The 13,424-nt window shown below is 45.8% G+C and overlaps 2 protein-coding genes across 7 annotated transcripts in view; one reads left to right on the top strand and one right to left on the bottom strand.

Moving 5' to 3' along the window:
• Positions 1–168: 168 nt before the first annotated feature.
• Positions 169–2,528, top strand: PSMB4 (proteasome 20S subunit beta 4). Its single transcript, XM_027444674.3, has 7 exons — positions 169–329; positions 461–667; positions 943–1,089; positions 1,424–1,505; positions 1,611–1,727; positions 2,124–2,212; positions 2,385–2,528. Exons 1-7 carry the CDS (start codon positions 217–219, stop codon positions 2,395–2,397), a joined length of 768 nt encoding a protein of 255 aa, XP_027300475.1. The 5' UTR covers positions 169–216; the 3' UTR covers positions 2,398–2,528.
• Positions 2,529–4,469: 1,941 nt separating this feature from the next.
• POGZ (pogo transposable element derived with ZNF domain) overlaps positions 4,470–13,424 on the bottom strand; it is a 33,528-nt gene continuing 24,573 nt past the window's right edge. For 5 of the 6 annotated variants that reach the window (XM_038167733.2, XM_038167736.2, XM_072028064.1 and 2 more), the window contains 10 exons: positions 13,094–13,248; positions 12,739–12,839; positions 11,700–11,846; positions 10,674–10,808; positions 9,986–10,158; positions 9,367–9,507; positions 8,665–8,724; positions 8,225–8,337; positions 7,419–7,443; positions 4,470–7,301 (listed from right to left, as the gene is read on the bottom strand). In XM_038167733.2, coding sequence (XP_038023661.2) covers positions 5,726–7,301; positions 7,419–7,443; positions 8,225–8,337; positions 8,665–8,724; positions 9,367–9,507; positions 9,986–10,158; positions 10,674–10,808; positions 11,700–11,846; positions 12,739–12,839; positions 13,094–13,248 — 2,626 coding nt within the window. In that variant the 3' untranslated portion in view covers positions 4,470–5,725. The remainder of the gene's footprint in view (positions 7,302–7,418; positions 7,444–8,224; positions 8,338–8,664; positions 8,725–9,366; positions 9,508–9,985; positions 10,159–10,673; positions 10,809–11,699; positions 11,847–12,738; positions 12,840–13,093; positions 13,249–13,424) is intronic. The other variant, XM_038167734.2, reaches the window with a different exon arrangement.

Genomic DNA, 13,424 nt, shown 5'->3' with positions numbered 1-13,424 from the left:
TCATCTGGTGGCCAAGGGCCCGAGACGGGCGATTCGCGCCGCGTAACCGGGCGCAGGCGAGTTCCGCCACACACAAGATGGCGCCGGCCCTCCCTCTCCCCTTCCGGCCGGGGCCACTCCCAAGATGGCGCCGCGCCGCTTCGCCTGGGCCTATGGCGGCCGGCAGCGGCCGCTCTTCCGGCGCGCGTGCGCAGCGCGGGCCGCACCGTGACTAAGATGGAGGCCGGGGGAGCGCGGGCGCCGCCGCCGTTCTGGGCCGGGGGCCCGGCTCCGGGGCAGGCCCACAGCCACGGCACCGCCGCGGGCACCCAGCCCCTCAGCAGGACCACGTGAGTGCGGGGCGGGGCGGGGGGCACCGGGGGCACCGGGACGGGGGCTGGGGGCTGGGGGCTGGGGGCTGGGGGCAGTTGGGGAGCGGCCCCCGCCCCCCCCCCGGTGCCGCTGACGCCGGGGCCCGCAGGACGCCGATGGTGACCGGAACCTCGGTGCTGGGCGTGAAGTTCGCGGGCGGCGTGCTGCTGGCCGCCGACATGATGGGCTCCTACGGCTCCCTCGCCCGCTTCCGAAACATCTCCCGGCTGCTGCGGGTGAACGACAGCACCGTGCTGGGCGCCTCCGGGGACTACGCCGACTTCCAGTACCTGGCGCAGATCATCGACCAGATGGTGTAAGTGGGGCCGGGCCCGGCCGGGCCAAGGGGAGCGCCGCGCTCTGACGGCGGTGAGGGGGGGGGGGTGCGCTGAGCAGGGACAGAACCGAGCTCAGGCTCCTCCTCTGCCACGCTCACGGTCCCCCCGGTACCAGTTTCCCTTCCCAATTCTCTGCTGTGGTTCTGTGTGAGGATCCCCCCGCGCTGCCCGTGGCGCAGCAGGAGGTGGGGGCTGCTCGTGTCCAGCTGGTTTCCAGCTTTCCTTAGTTGGGTGGAACTTCTCTCTGAATTAGAATTGATGAGGAGCTGCTGGGAGACGGTCACAGCTACAGCCCCAAAGCCATTCACTCCTGGCTGACGAGAGTCATGTACAACCGGAGGTCCAAGATAAATCCCCTGTGGAACACCGTTGTCATCGGAGGCTACTACAATGGCGAGAGGTAGGTGAGGAGCGGTGACACGGAACGGTTACCGCGTGTCCTGCCCTGGGGCTGTTCCTCATGGCGCAGGACAGTGCGTGCTTCAGGAGGGAGCCCCACCAGCACAGTTCCTGCTTGCCCTGCTTGTTAGATGGGATTGTAGCTGAGGGCTTCTCCAGAAAGGGAAGTACGCAGTGGACTTCCAGCAGGAGTCCTGCTTTCACAGGGAGAGGGCATCTGCTTTGCTGGCTTCTGCTCTGAGCTGGATGTAGCTGCTCAAAGGCCGAGTCCTTCCCCAAAGTGATGCAGCTCTGCCTATGCAGGGAGTTCTGCACTAAGTGCTCTGTCCCTTCAGCTTCCTAGGTTACGTGGACATGCTTGGCGTGGCCTACGAAGCCCCTACACTTGCTACGGGTTACGGAGCATTCCTAGCTCAGGTGAGCATTTGTAAGCAGGAACAGTGTGTGCACTCAGCCGCTGAAGCAACCTTGGTGCTGCGTGACTGAGCCGTTGAGATACTGGTTTTTATTACTTTCTTTCAGCCTTTGATGAGAGAAGTCTTGGAGAAGAAACCCACACTAACAAAGGAGGAAGCCCGGAGCTTGATCGAGCGTTGTATGAAAATTTTGTATTACAGAGACGCTCGATCGTTCAACAGAGTAAGTGTGGTACTGCGGCGTGCCTCAGGCTGACGTTCCAGAGGCCACTCACCCCAGCTCACTGCAGCATTTGCAGTTGTTCTGCCTCTCATTCTCAGCAAACCTCACAGTAACACTTGAGTTGGCAGAGATGAGTCTCCCATCACCAGAGTAGCAGCATCCAGAGGCTGCAGTCTTTTAGCTTTGTGACCATTTCTACCTCCTAGCACTGTGAACTCTCTCAACTTGCTCACCAAGGAAAAAGTAAAACATTATTAAATACAAAGCCATGTTAAAGCAAATTTGTTTAAACAGCTGTTATTAGTGACACTTACTGATTACAGCTTTTATAGGGCCAATCAAATCCAAGTATGGAAGTCAGGCTTTGTTGGAAACTTTCCATGTTTTCTTCCTTAGTATGAAATTGCTATTGCAACGGAAAAAGGCGTGGAGGTGGAAGGACCCCTGACCCTGGAAGCCAATTGGGACATAGCAAATCTTGTCAGGTAATACTTTTAGGACTACGTGTACTTTGAGCTCTTAGTCTGGAAGCTGTCAGTCCAGCAAAAGTTTGAGGGCACCTTATAAGAGGTAAAAATGCTCTGATTTTGGTAGCACAGCTGTTAACTGCATCCCTGTTGTGTAATATCCTGACCTTATAAAAATGTTTTCTTGCAGTGGTTTTGAATGACCCCCCCTGCCCCCCCAAGAGCTACTTCAGACTGCTGTGTCCATGTTATCGTCCTCCATCTACGCTGTAAATCAGCTACTCCTTTTGAAGTTCTGATTTCTTTGGGAAATTAAATAAACCTGTTAAGACAAGCTTCTGTGTTTTGTGCTATGGTTAAGAATTTGTGGGATGCTCCAATAATATTAACTTCAGGAAGTGAGAAGCCACAGCACTTCAGGAATCACTCAGAGGTGCAAGGTTCTGAATGCTGCAAGTCCTTGTTGCCCTTCTCCAGGAAAAAAAGTGGTTTTGCTCTTTGCTCCAGTGGGGTTCTGGTAGGTACTGTACTCCATTAAACCCACATACTCTCCTCTTCCTCCTGTATCTGACTTGGCAGTCCCTTTCTCAGATAGCGCTTGTGTGTGTGAGTGTGGGTCAAAGTACTCCATAACCACCTCTAATTAGCACCCACGATCTCATTTCTGCTAGAGCTGACAATGCTTTTTCCACTTCTGTTTTAATAAAGGTTTCTGAGGTGCAAGGTAGTAGTACTGAACCCAGTAATCCCATTACAGTTTGCCCTAATAAAAATCTACTGGACTATGGCATCCATAATTGAGTATATAACGCACTTGAATCGTGTGGGGTATTTCAGTGACCTAGACTTAACGTGCAGCACGTACCATGTTTCTCCTGCTCTCACGTGTAATCCAGATGTCCAGGAATTCTGGACAGGTAAAAAGCCTCAGTCAACTTATAAAAGCCACCTGTGAACAGAACGAAAACATGTCTCTAAGGATGCCTTCTGTAAGGAAAGTATTTGGCAATGAGTCAAGAAATGGGATGGGTCCTGCTTAGTTTGAAAGAAAGGGGTCTGCCAGGCAGCAGGTGTTACCCTGCATGCTGCAGCCACCTGGTCACAGCTCTGCCAGCATGCTGAGCAGCGTTGGGAGGGGTTGAACAAAACGAAAGTGGAACCACAAGAGTACAGCAGCGTTTTCAGCCTTAGATTGCAATTTCAGAGGTTCCTACGCTTCTCTCATCCCACTACAAGCACGCGTTTGACTGCTGTGTTAACTCCAACCCCAGCTGTAGCACTTCAGCTCACGGAGCAGTTTAAGATATGAGAATGTTAAAGATATATGAATACCTCTGAGGTGCAACATACCAGGCCATTTTATGAACACCTTTTCACAGATGCCCACGTTTTGCTTATCCTAGGCACTCTCAAGCATTCAGTGACTCTTAAAGGCTTCAGTTCAAAGCACAGAGGGAAAAAAATGAAAGGAGGGTTGACTTCAGTTGCTTTAGTGTCTAAGCTTAATGGTCAGAGTAATTAAGATCCATCTGCATTCCTACAGCTCTACCTGCTGACAGCAGATCCAGGGATACGAGGGCTCTGAAAACCAAAGGCATCATCCCACAGCAGGCTGCATGCAGGCAGGGCTGCAGTGCCTCCTGCAAAGCCCCTGCTGGTTCCCATTCAGCTGGTGCTACAGGAGGATAGTAACAAAATGGTGTTACATGTGCTTTCCTACCCAATTCAGCATTTCTTAGCCTTGTGATTATTCATAAAGGTACTTAAGACTGGTTTTTATTACTACCTAAGATAAATAACTTGAACCATTAAGCTCTCACTTTAGACAGTGGGCAATCCCCAAAAAAAAAGAATAAAATGCAGTAAAATCTTCATTCAGTATTTTATTAATGATTTTTCAGAGTTTTATTTAAAAAAAATCAGGAAAGTAGGTTGTTCTGTTTAACCTACTGTATAGTTAAAGGGCAAGTAGGGTCTGCAGAAATGTAAATTGGGCAGAAGTCTGCCTCAAGTGTTAATGACATGTAAACACATTTAATTACTATCCCATCTCTGGGTATCCTCAGGACATGCTGAACAACTCTGTCCCCTTCAAAAGAACAGAGGGAACCGAGAGGGAACCCAGCCCGCGACCTGGCCCCAGCTCTGAAGTACAGCTCGCGTGCCAGCCTCGCGCTCCTGCACTCCTCAGAGAATTCTTGATGCACTTTACATTAAGCATTACGATAGCACAAGAGTTAAATAGTTCTTCATAATAAAAACACATGTTTATAAATCCATTTCCCTGGTTTTATTAAATGTTCCACTTATGTACATTTTAAAGATGAACCATTTACAGGTCTGCACATGCTGCTTCCTGCTTTCCTCAGGTAATAGGGAAGGTTCACAAAACCTCTATGGAAACAGAAAGGTGCAGGTGCTTCTGAATTCTGTATGTCAAAATGCTTTCCGTTTATACCATAATACATACAATTAAAAAACCCTCAAACATGCAAATTGTAGAAAAATTTAAGCTGGCAGTGAAAAATAAAAACAAACGTCTTCTTTTTGTGCACGTCACAGTTTGTTTCATTAAATCAGATTTCTAATTCTAAGGAACGTAGTGTCTGATGCCACTGGTTAAAGCAGGTTTATTAACTACTAGTAGTTAAAAGGTCAACGCTTCATGGTCCATACAGATTTGACTCCCATCTACTGTACAGGAAGATCAAGACAGGCTTGACTTTCCTCTCCCATCGTGTACCCTCTGTCAGTAACTCTTTGGAGCAAGGTGGGTGTCGGATGGTTTCCCGGCTGGAGGAAGGGAACCATCGCAGTGCCAAAGTCAGCTCAAACCCGCAGGTTGGTGGCACTGCACCTGACTCCCTAACTGCACGTCTCACTTCAGCCCCCGTTCAAGGTATCGTGGCTCCCAAGAACCATTGCTGGCATTGAACAGGCAAAATTCATTTGCTTGTGTGTTTACCCCATGTCCAAATTCACAAGCAAAATAATTAGTCTTCTTTAAAGGAAAAAAAAAAAAAAGAAAAAAAAGAAAAAAACAAACCCAAACCAAATCTTAATAGCCAATTATAGGAGGTTCACACATTAAAGCAATCATTCATATCTAAATTTACCACAGAAACCTAAATCTCTGGGTCAAGTGTTAAAAAAAAAAATCTGTGTTAAGACAACCAAAAAGGTTTATATACTGGTTCATTAGCTACATATTTTTTCCTTTCTTTAGAAATGGTCACATTGACAATGTATAATTCAAAACATTTCTGCACAATAAAAACAGAAAACTATGATACAGTGAGGTAAAGAAAACGCAAAAATATTCACCCACAATATATCTTCAGAAAATACCAACACAGTGATTTTTCTTTTAAAAAAGCACAAAACTTATAAATGAACAGCATAAATGGCTATTTATCTGAGTGATCGCCTACAAATTTCCTAAACCCACAAATCCACAGGGAAGTGTAATGGTCTCATCCAACATTTATTTAAAAAATAACCCTTTCTGGATCACGATTCGCAGATCAGTGCTCAGATTTCCATCAGATCCAAATCAGCATCTTCAAAGCCATAAAACGATTCAGTCTCACTTTCCCCTTCGAAGAGCTGATGGAGGATTTCTGGGTCGGCAGATTCCTCGGCCTGGGTCCGATCCTGGACCTCGGTCGCTGCCTGCTGCTGCTGCTGCTCACCGTTCAGCTTCAGCTGCTCCTCCAGAGAGGCGATCAGCTCCTCCTGCATGTCGGCATTGCGTGTGGGCGAGTTGGCCGTGCCGTCCGGACCTGGCAGCACGCTGGCCACCAGGAAGGACTGCTGCACAAGTTCAGGAGAGTCACTAATGACTTCCAGGACCTCTGCCAGCCAGCACAAAACCAGCTGGAGAAGAATGTCCGAATCGCACGTGGAGTCCGCCATCTCCTTGGCTTGCTCTTTCCACTTTTTATGCAAGAAATTTTTCACAGTCCTTTTTATACAAACATCTAGAGGATGGATTTTGGAGCTGCAGCCAGCAGGGACAACAGCCGGCAGAGTGCTGGAGGCACTCAGCAAGGAAAGTACTTCTTCCGATAGGTGCGTTCGGTGACAGTCCAGCACAAGCATGCCCTTGCTGTTCTGACACTCCGTGTGCTTCTGCCACACTCTGGTCGCCCACAACTCCATGACTTCGTCGTCACTGTATCCGTTCTCCTGTGCTTCCAACATGATCGATTCTGGCACGTTGGCGGGCTGCTGGACGCGGCCCCTGTAGAAGACCAGTGTTGGGAGAACGCTTCCATCGGCGAGGATCGTGAGAACGACGTCGCACCAGGGGTCCCCCGTTCCCACCGTCTGCAGAGCATTCTCCTTCCTGTCGTCGCTGCTCAGCACCTCCACGTCGAGGAAGAGCGAGATTTCATCGATGGCCGCGATCATGGAGAGAGGCAAGTCTTGAGTGTGGATTTGCCGCTGCACGAACTCGATGAAGCAGCTGGCGTTGTCCTCCACGTCTTTGGGGAGCGGGTGAGCCACCGCCCTCCGAGTGTGCGTGCTGAGGTGGTGCCGCAGCATGAACCTCACGGCCCACTCGTACGAGATCTTGAAGCCACCTTCGAGGGATCGGCCAATCTTGGTGGCTTTCTGGAAGAGAGTCTCCTCGTTCACAGGCAGCTGCTGCTCTCTCTGCGTGAGGACCCATTCCGCAAGCTTCTCCTCAGCCTCCAAGCTGAGGTACTTGCCCTCTGACAGGGATGCCAAGTTCTCTTCTTGGAAAGCTTGAAACCTCCGTAGCCAGCGCTTGATCCGCCTCTGAGGATTTCGGAAGTGCTCTGCTGCCTGTTCAGTGTTGCAGCACAAAGCAAACAGTACGACTCGCAGCTTCTTTACTGACAGCTGCTCCTTTTTGCTTGCAGGTTCAGGCTCCTTTGTTGGCTGCTCATCTTCTTGAGCATCAATATTTAAGCACTCTTCTTCCTGGCAGACCAGGGGCCTGTTGTAGGCTGCTGGTGCCAGCTCAGGCTCCAGGTCATCTTTCGCAGGTAACATAGACTTCGTTTTCACAGTAGCAGCTTTACTCGGGGAATAGGCAGAGCATGTATTCTTCATGCTTTTGTCCTGGGGCTGAACGTGCCTTGAAGGGAGAGAACACAGAACTTTCTTAAAACCAAGAAAATGAAACCGCTGAGGGAAAGCAAACAAGCAACCCACAAACTGAAACAGATGATGGCAGAGTTTGCAAACTGTTTACCTGGAATGTGATATCCAAGAAGGCCCTGTTATAAAACAAAAACAAAAGACATTTGTAACTTTGCAAACAAACGAGAAGTCAATGAAAGCAAACAAGTCCTGGTGCAGAGATGAGGCTCAGTATCCCCTGCAGCATCCCAGTCTGCTGTAAGAGCAGCCAATATTCCCCCTTCCATTCAACCACCACCCCTTCCAAAGAGGACTTGCGCTTAAAGACAGCCACGTCCTAACCCAGGAAGTGAAAACTGCTCAACAGCGCAGAGCAACGCTCACCAGCAGCCAATAAAGACAAACAGCAAAACCCCACATCCATTTGAAATAACACAAGGGGTTTGGTTAGGAAACCTCCACTTTGGCCAGATCCCTGCAGGCAGCGTCCTTAAGTTTTGCAAATTTTGGTAATTCACAACAAATGGCTGGAACGACAGCTTTAGGCCCTATTCATATCCCAGTATCAGCAGCTGCTTAAAGCCCCTTGGTGTCATGGAGGTACAATGATGTCTCAGAGAAACAGAAGAGCTGAATGAAGCCCTCTGCATTGTCTCTCCCTGGGAAGATCTCCTGAGAATCTCCTTACACAGCTGAGCTCCAGGCAGAGTGCACTCACTTGAAGCTTAACTCTCAATCTCCATAACAATTAAGACGCATTCAGAAGGTCCCCAACATCACATTTTACTAAAACTCAAGAGTCAGTAAGTGCTCAGCCAATTACTACACACAGCTGTATTTGATTCAGTCTCCATGACCTGATGTAGTATATCCTTCAATAATTATTTTTAACTTTTCTATTTCCTTTCTAACTCTTACCTCGGAAAATAATATTACTAAATTCATGTGATGGATTGAAGACCAGATGTTTGGCCATTGCATCACCCTCAGATGTTACAAAGAGACAGGAGGAACAGGACAGCTTTACACCACTGGAAAACAACAACAAAAATAAAAGAGCGAGCTTAGCATCAGTATTAGACACGAAAATAGGTTCATCCCCTCATAACACTTAGAAAAAAAATGTCACACCAGTGCATACAGACAGTGCCCCTTCCCTAAAACACTAGAAAGCAATGGGAGTTTCAGGCAACAGTAGTTGCCTTCAGTTCAATCCATTTTCAATATACATTTGCGAACATTAAGTAGCACTTCTTCAGAAGTTGACCATGAAAGAAAAGAACAGAACTAGAAGATCAGAGAGTGAATGCACATTAGATTCCCAGATGATTAAAATAAGATGGCAAGTTTTCCATTACCAGGCAGTATAGTTTTTAAACAAAGCCAAGTATTTTGGACTCTTCCGGGGAACGTGGTTGCTGTAAGAAAACAGAGTTTATTAAATGTCAGAATTATTCCAGGTATTTGAAGAGCTATAAAACCATATACAATAAAGAATATTTACAAGGATAGACTCAATTCTGGTTTTAATAACATTTTGTCTGCCAGACTTGTATTCGAGGAATTGAAAATTCCATGTCTGAATAAATAAACAAACAAACACTCTTCAATAGCATTTAGAAATGCCCAGATTTTATAGCAACTGTTCTACCACCCTGTTCTGTGGTCTATCTGTGGTCCTGTACAGACTGCAGGCTTGTAAAAGCACAGCATGACTTTTATTATTATGTTTTTTTAATATTTTTAAATTATGTTTTTAATTTTACTCTGAGAGCTTTGCAAGAAGTCATAGAGCACTGAGTAACTGCAATTCTCTGCAGCTGCACGCAGTACACTTGCCATTAGCCACACTACTCAGTTTGGAATGAATCTTTCCTTTCTTGCACTCAGTTTTCCCACCTCATTTCAAAGCTAACACCCGTGTCTGTGCCGACATGTCTTACAGACCACCACAGTGAACTGAAATTTCTTGATGCCCCTTTCTTACAGTGCAGCAGTCATAGGGATGCTACAACATTCAGGCAGGGGGAATGGCTACTACAGCAAAGAGTCAGACGTACTTGATCATGTGGTTGGCATAAGCTCGGGAGCAGCAAGTGCTGTAACGGCACTGCGAACAGTGAACGTAGGTAGGAAAGTGGTTTGGGAAGTCAGGGATTTCGAAGCTGCACTCCAGGCAAGTCTGCCTCCCCAGGACGCTCCTGAAGGTAAGAGGGATATTTCTGTCAGTGGCTGGACAGGAATCTTGGAGTTATAACAAACGTCAAGACAAAGTTAACGACACATGCAAACTTCCAAAAGCCTGCAGTCAAATTAGTCCGATCTTGCACCCTAAACATTTCACACGTGCTGTAGCCAGGAAACACAATATAAGAGTGGATAACAAATACAAATAAACTAAAAATAAAAGGTTGCAAGACAGCAGGACACAGCATAGGCAGATAGCTCTTATGGTGATGAAATCCCATTATCTCTATTAAAATGCCCAGCTAATTCTACATTTCACAGTTTCATAGCATGATTTAACCCTGGTTTTGTGGGAAGCTAGGTTCTCCTAGCATAACATTTCCTTGGCAACTGTTAAGACAAGGTCAGACTACCTCATCACTGTGGCATAACAGAAGTGACTGCATTTCCTTTAAAATATTTTTAATTTGAAATTTAGCCAAAAGCTCTGACATTTTTTTGACTGCTCTCTTCTGGACGTTCCTCTGGACAGGTGGGTACAGGAAGATGGGCTGGGGATCTGTAGACGATGACAGCTGAGTGGCGTCCTGTCCAGTGCCCTGTGACATGTCATTTGAAGATATTGGCACTGTCCGTGGCTGTCCTCTAGATGCCCTGATTGTAACCTGCAAAAAACAGAGCCATACCTCTTAAAAACACAAGGGCAAAACTGATCTATCCCAATTCAAGCTCCTCTGTTTGAAGCAGTCTCTCAGACTCTCAATAAGCAGGTGATTTGACACAACCCGTCCCACCCAGGTCACTAGCAGCCTAGACCAAGGACACGTGACTTGAGCCCCAGAAGTGCCTGTTTTTTTCTTAATAGCTACAGAAGGCATCCAAGACAACTAGTTCTAGTTCGGGTACTTTCACTTGTAGATGCCTTAGTTAGGAGAGCTGAATCTCTGGCGTGCCACTTTCAGCTCCTCTGTCTCACTATTAAGTTTCTCTGAAGTATCAGATTAACTGCATGTGCACAATGTGGCCAGAAGTGTTTTCTGTCCCAGCAAATGTGATTTACATGATGCAGATGAGGCAAACATCACTTTTGCATCACTCAGTAAAAACATGTCAGTGAAGATGCTGTGGGTATTTCCTGAGAAACCAGGATCGATGCCTGCTGTTAATCTGGATTTCTTACCTTGGTTCCAGGTTTCAATCCTTCTAATTGTTTGGGCTTTCGGAAAGTTTTGTGATGCTGCAGCTTGTGTTCAATTTTATCCTTGGCAAACAGGAATTGGAGTCTACACTTGTTGCAATGATAAACACTCTTCTTCTAAAGCAAATGCAAATTAAATACATTCCATTTTAGAGAAACAGAAGTCACAACACAGAATGTTTTTTTTTTTGTTAAAAAAAAAAAAAAAAAAAACCAACACTATTTCATCCTTGAAACCATAGCCAGCCCCACTTCTTTAGCATCTGAATGGTCTCCCTCAAAACATTCCCCCCGCCCCCCTTTTTTAAAATTAAAATCATCAGGCTCTGCACAGACGCCAGAACTGGAAGTGTCATGGAACAAAAGTCTTACCCAGCTTGTCTAAGCCAAAGTAAGGCATGCTAGCAAAGCAGTACATGGGGGAAACATTCCTTCAAAACTTGCCTTGCCTCTCCTGTAAATCAATGAAGGACTTTGGGGCAAATCAATTCAGGCACTTGGTAAGCGTGCTGCGTTTCTATATTCTGAAAATATGCTTTAGTTATACCTTTATAAAGTATGTTGTCGATATGGCCAACATACATGGAAACAGAATACTTAGCTATCAAAATTATTTTCATTTCTGTGCATACTGCATTATTTATTTATTTCCTGAAAATAAAAAAAAAATAAAACCCAAATGAACATAGAGCCTACTATTGGTTACTCATCTCATGAAGCAAACACAGTCTAGCAAAACATGTTTTTTTTTTTTCCTGTTAAGTAAAATCAATCTGTGCTACTCCTAAGGGAGCAGTGCCTCTTCACCACAATCCCTATGAAAAGTCTGGAATGACAGCATGCAAATTGCATTTGTTATGCAGTGACTACTACTAGCATCTACTAAAACTCTTCTTTCAACCAAGTTCTTTCTTTTCTTTTTCCTCCCCAAGCAAATGCTCAACTAATCACATGCTTACTATGAATCCCTGTGGAAAATGAACTGCTGTAAACAAAGGCAGACAGTACCTGATGCCTCATGAAATGCTGTTGGAAAGCATTGCCATTCTTAAAGACTTTAAGACAGTAAGGACAGAGCAGGTGCCGCGTGTCTTCATGGATCATTCGGAAGTGGCTATCCACTTCAGAATAGAGAGATGAACGATACTGGCAGACCTGTAGGCGAGGACAGAAACAATCGGTGAGGTAACGCAGTATCTCTACTCATCTATCTCACAATCTATCTCACATCCACCACTGCAATATGGAGATCTTAATGGCAACATCCAGATCCCCAAAGACACTTATCTATGGAATTTAGGAACCAGGTTCCAAAGAACTTGCTAGCTTATTCCAACTTTAAGATACTAAATCAAGCAGTGCATACTCAGAGCAGTTTGGAGAAACAGATTGAAACTACTCATATAAAGAGAAAGGAATAACAATTCAAAATCCAGATCCGAGAAAAAAAAATGGGAGAGACAGTTAATGCAAAGCAGTTCAAATATATTTCTTTCAGGGTCTATGTAAAATGCAGAATTTGGAACATAATCTGTGTTAACATAACATATTTTAGAAGTTTCTTCTCTGTTTTTTCAGAAGGACAGTGTTAGGACCTCTGGGTGGAGATGACATGTTCAGAATCGATGCAAGCACAAATCTCATGACAACAGAGTGACAAGAAAAGGTGTCACACAAGCAGCAGCATCTCATCTCCTCCAGAGTGACAACTCCTCTTTATGGCACAGCAATTTGCCTGCAGGTCCTGGGAGGAAAAAAAAATTAGGCTCTGAATGCCACTGGGACTAAACAACTGTCTATCAAGCTGATCCAACTTCACAGTGCTGGGAACTGATGACAAACAAGATACTTGTGCTGCCCTAATAGCCACTGGACCTCTCTTTAAGACCATACCTGAAAAAAAACGCAACGGGCTCCACAGCACTGTCCCATGGACCAAGTCTATTTTGGACCACTATGAGCCACACACTTCTCCAGTAAGTGCCAGATTCCTTCTTATTGACTAGTACATATTTATGAAGTCCATCTCTTTAACCACTTTTAATACCTGACAAACATAGGGCATCTCCCCAGGCTTGTGAGTGTCCTTCATGTGCTGTAGGAACATTGGTTCACTCTCAAATGCCCATTCACAAATCTTGCATTTTGCTGCAAAGGAAAGAAAAAGCAGGTTAACAGCTGAGGGACAACAACAACAAAGTGAAAATATACACTAGAAGTTACAACAAGTTTCTTTGATAATAAATTTGAGAAGTGTAATTCAGGTGGACTTTTCTGCTGGCCTACAGGCATTCCATGGGGGCAAGGCAGAACGGGTACATCCTTTCTCAATAGATTTGCTATTAATCCAAGACAAACACCCCCTTAAACCTAAACAAACAACAAAAGCAAAATCGACTTACTTGTTGACTCATAGGGACTGTGGACATTCTCTAAGTGACACTGTAGCTGAAACGGAGTGGAGAACTGCCTGTAACAGTGCTGACAGATGGTGTGGACATCCACCTCTCCATTTTGTTGATCCAGTTCAACATGGTGCTTCATGTGATTCATAAATCTTATGGAAGTGAATAGGAAGTGCGTCAACAGAAATCCAAACATTTTGCACCTGTAATCCTGACAGCACTATGAATGCTATACCAGAAGGTTTTTTAAGCCCATTTTATCATTACTTTTATGTGAACAAAAGATTAATAAAACTGAACTGTGGTCCAAAACAAACAGTGTTGTTTC

Source organism: Anas platyrhynchos, chromosome 26 (genome assembly GCF_047663525.1).
Source record: "Anas platyrhynchos isolate ZD024472 breed Pekin duck chromosome 26, IASCAAS_PekinDuck_T2T, whole genome shotgun sequence".
Taxonomy (NCBI): Eukaryota; Metazoa; Chordata; class Aves; order Anseriformes; family Anatidae; genus Anas; species Anas platyrhynchos.
This window is presented reverse-complemented; position numbering and strand designations above follow the sequence as displayed.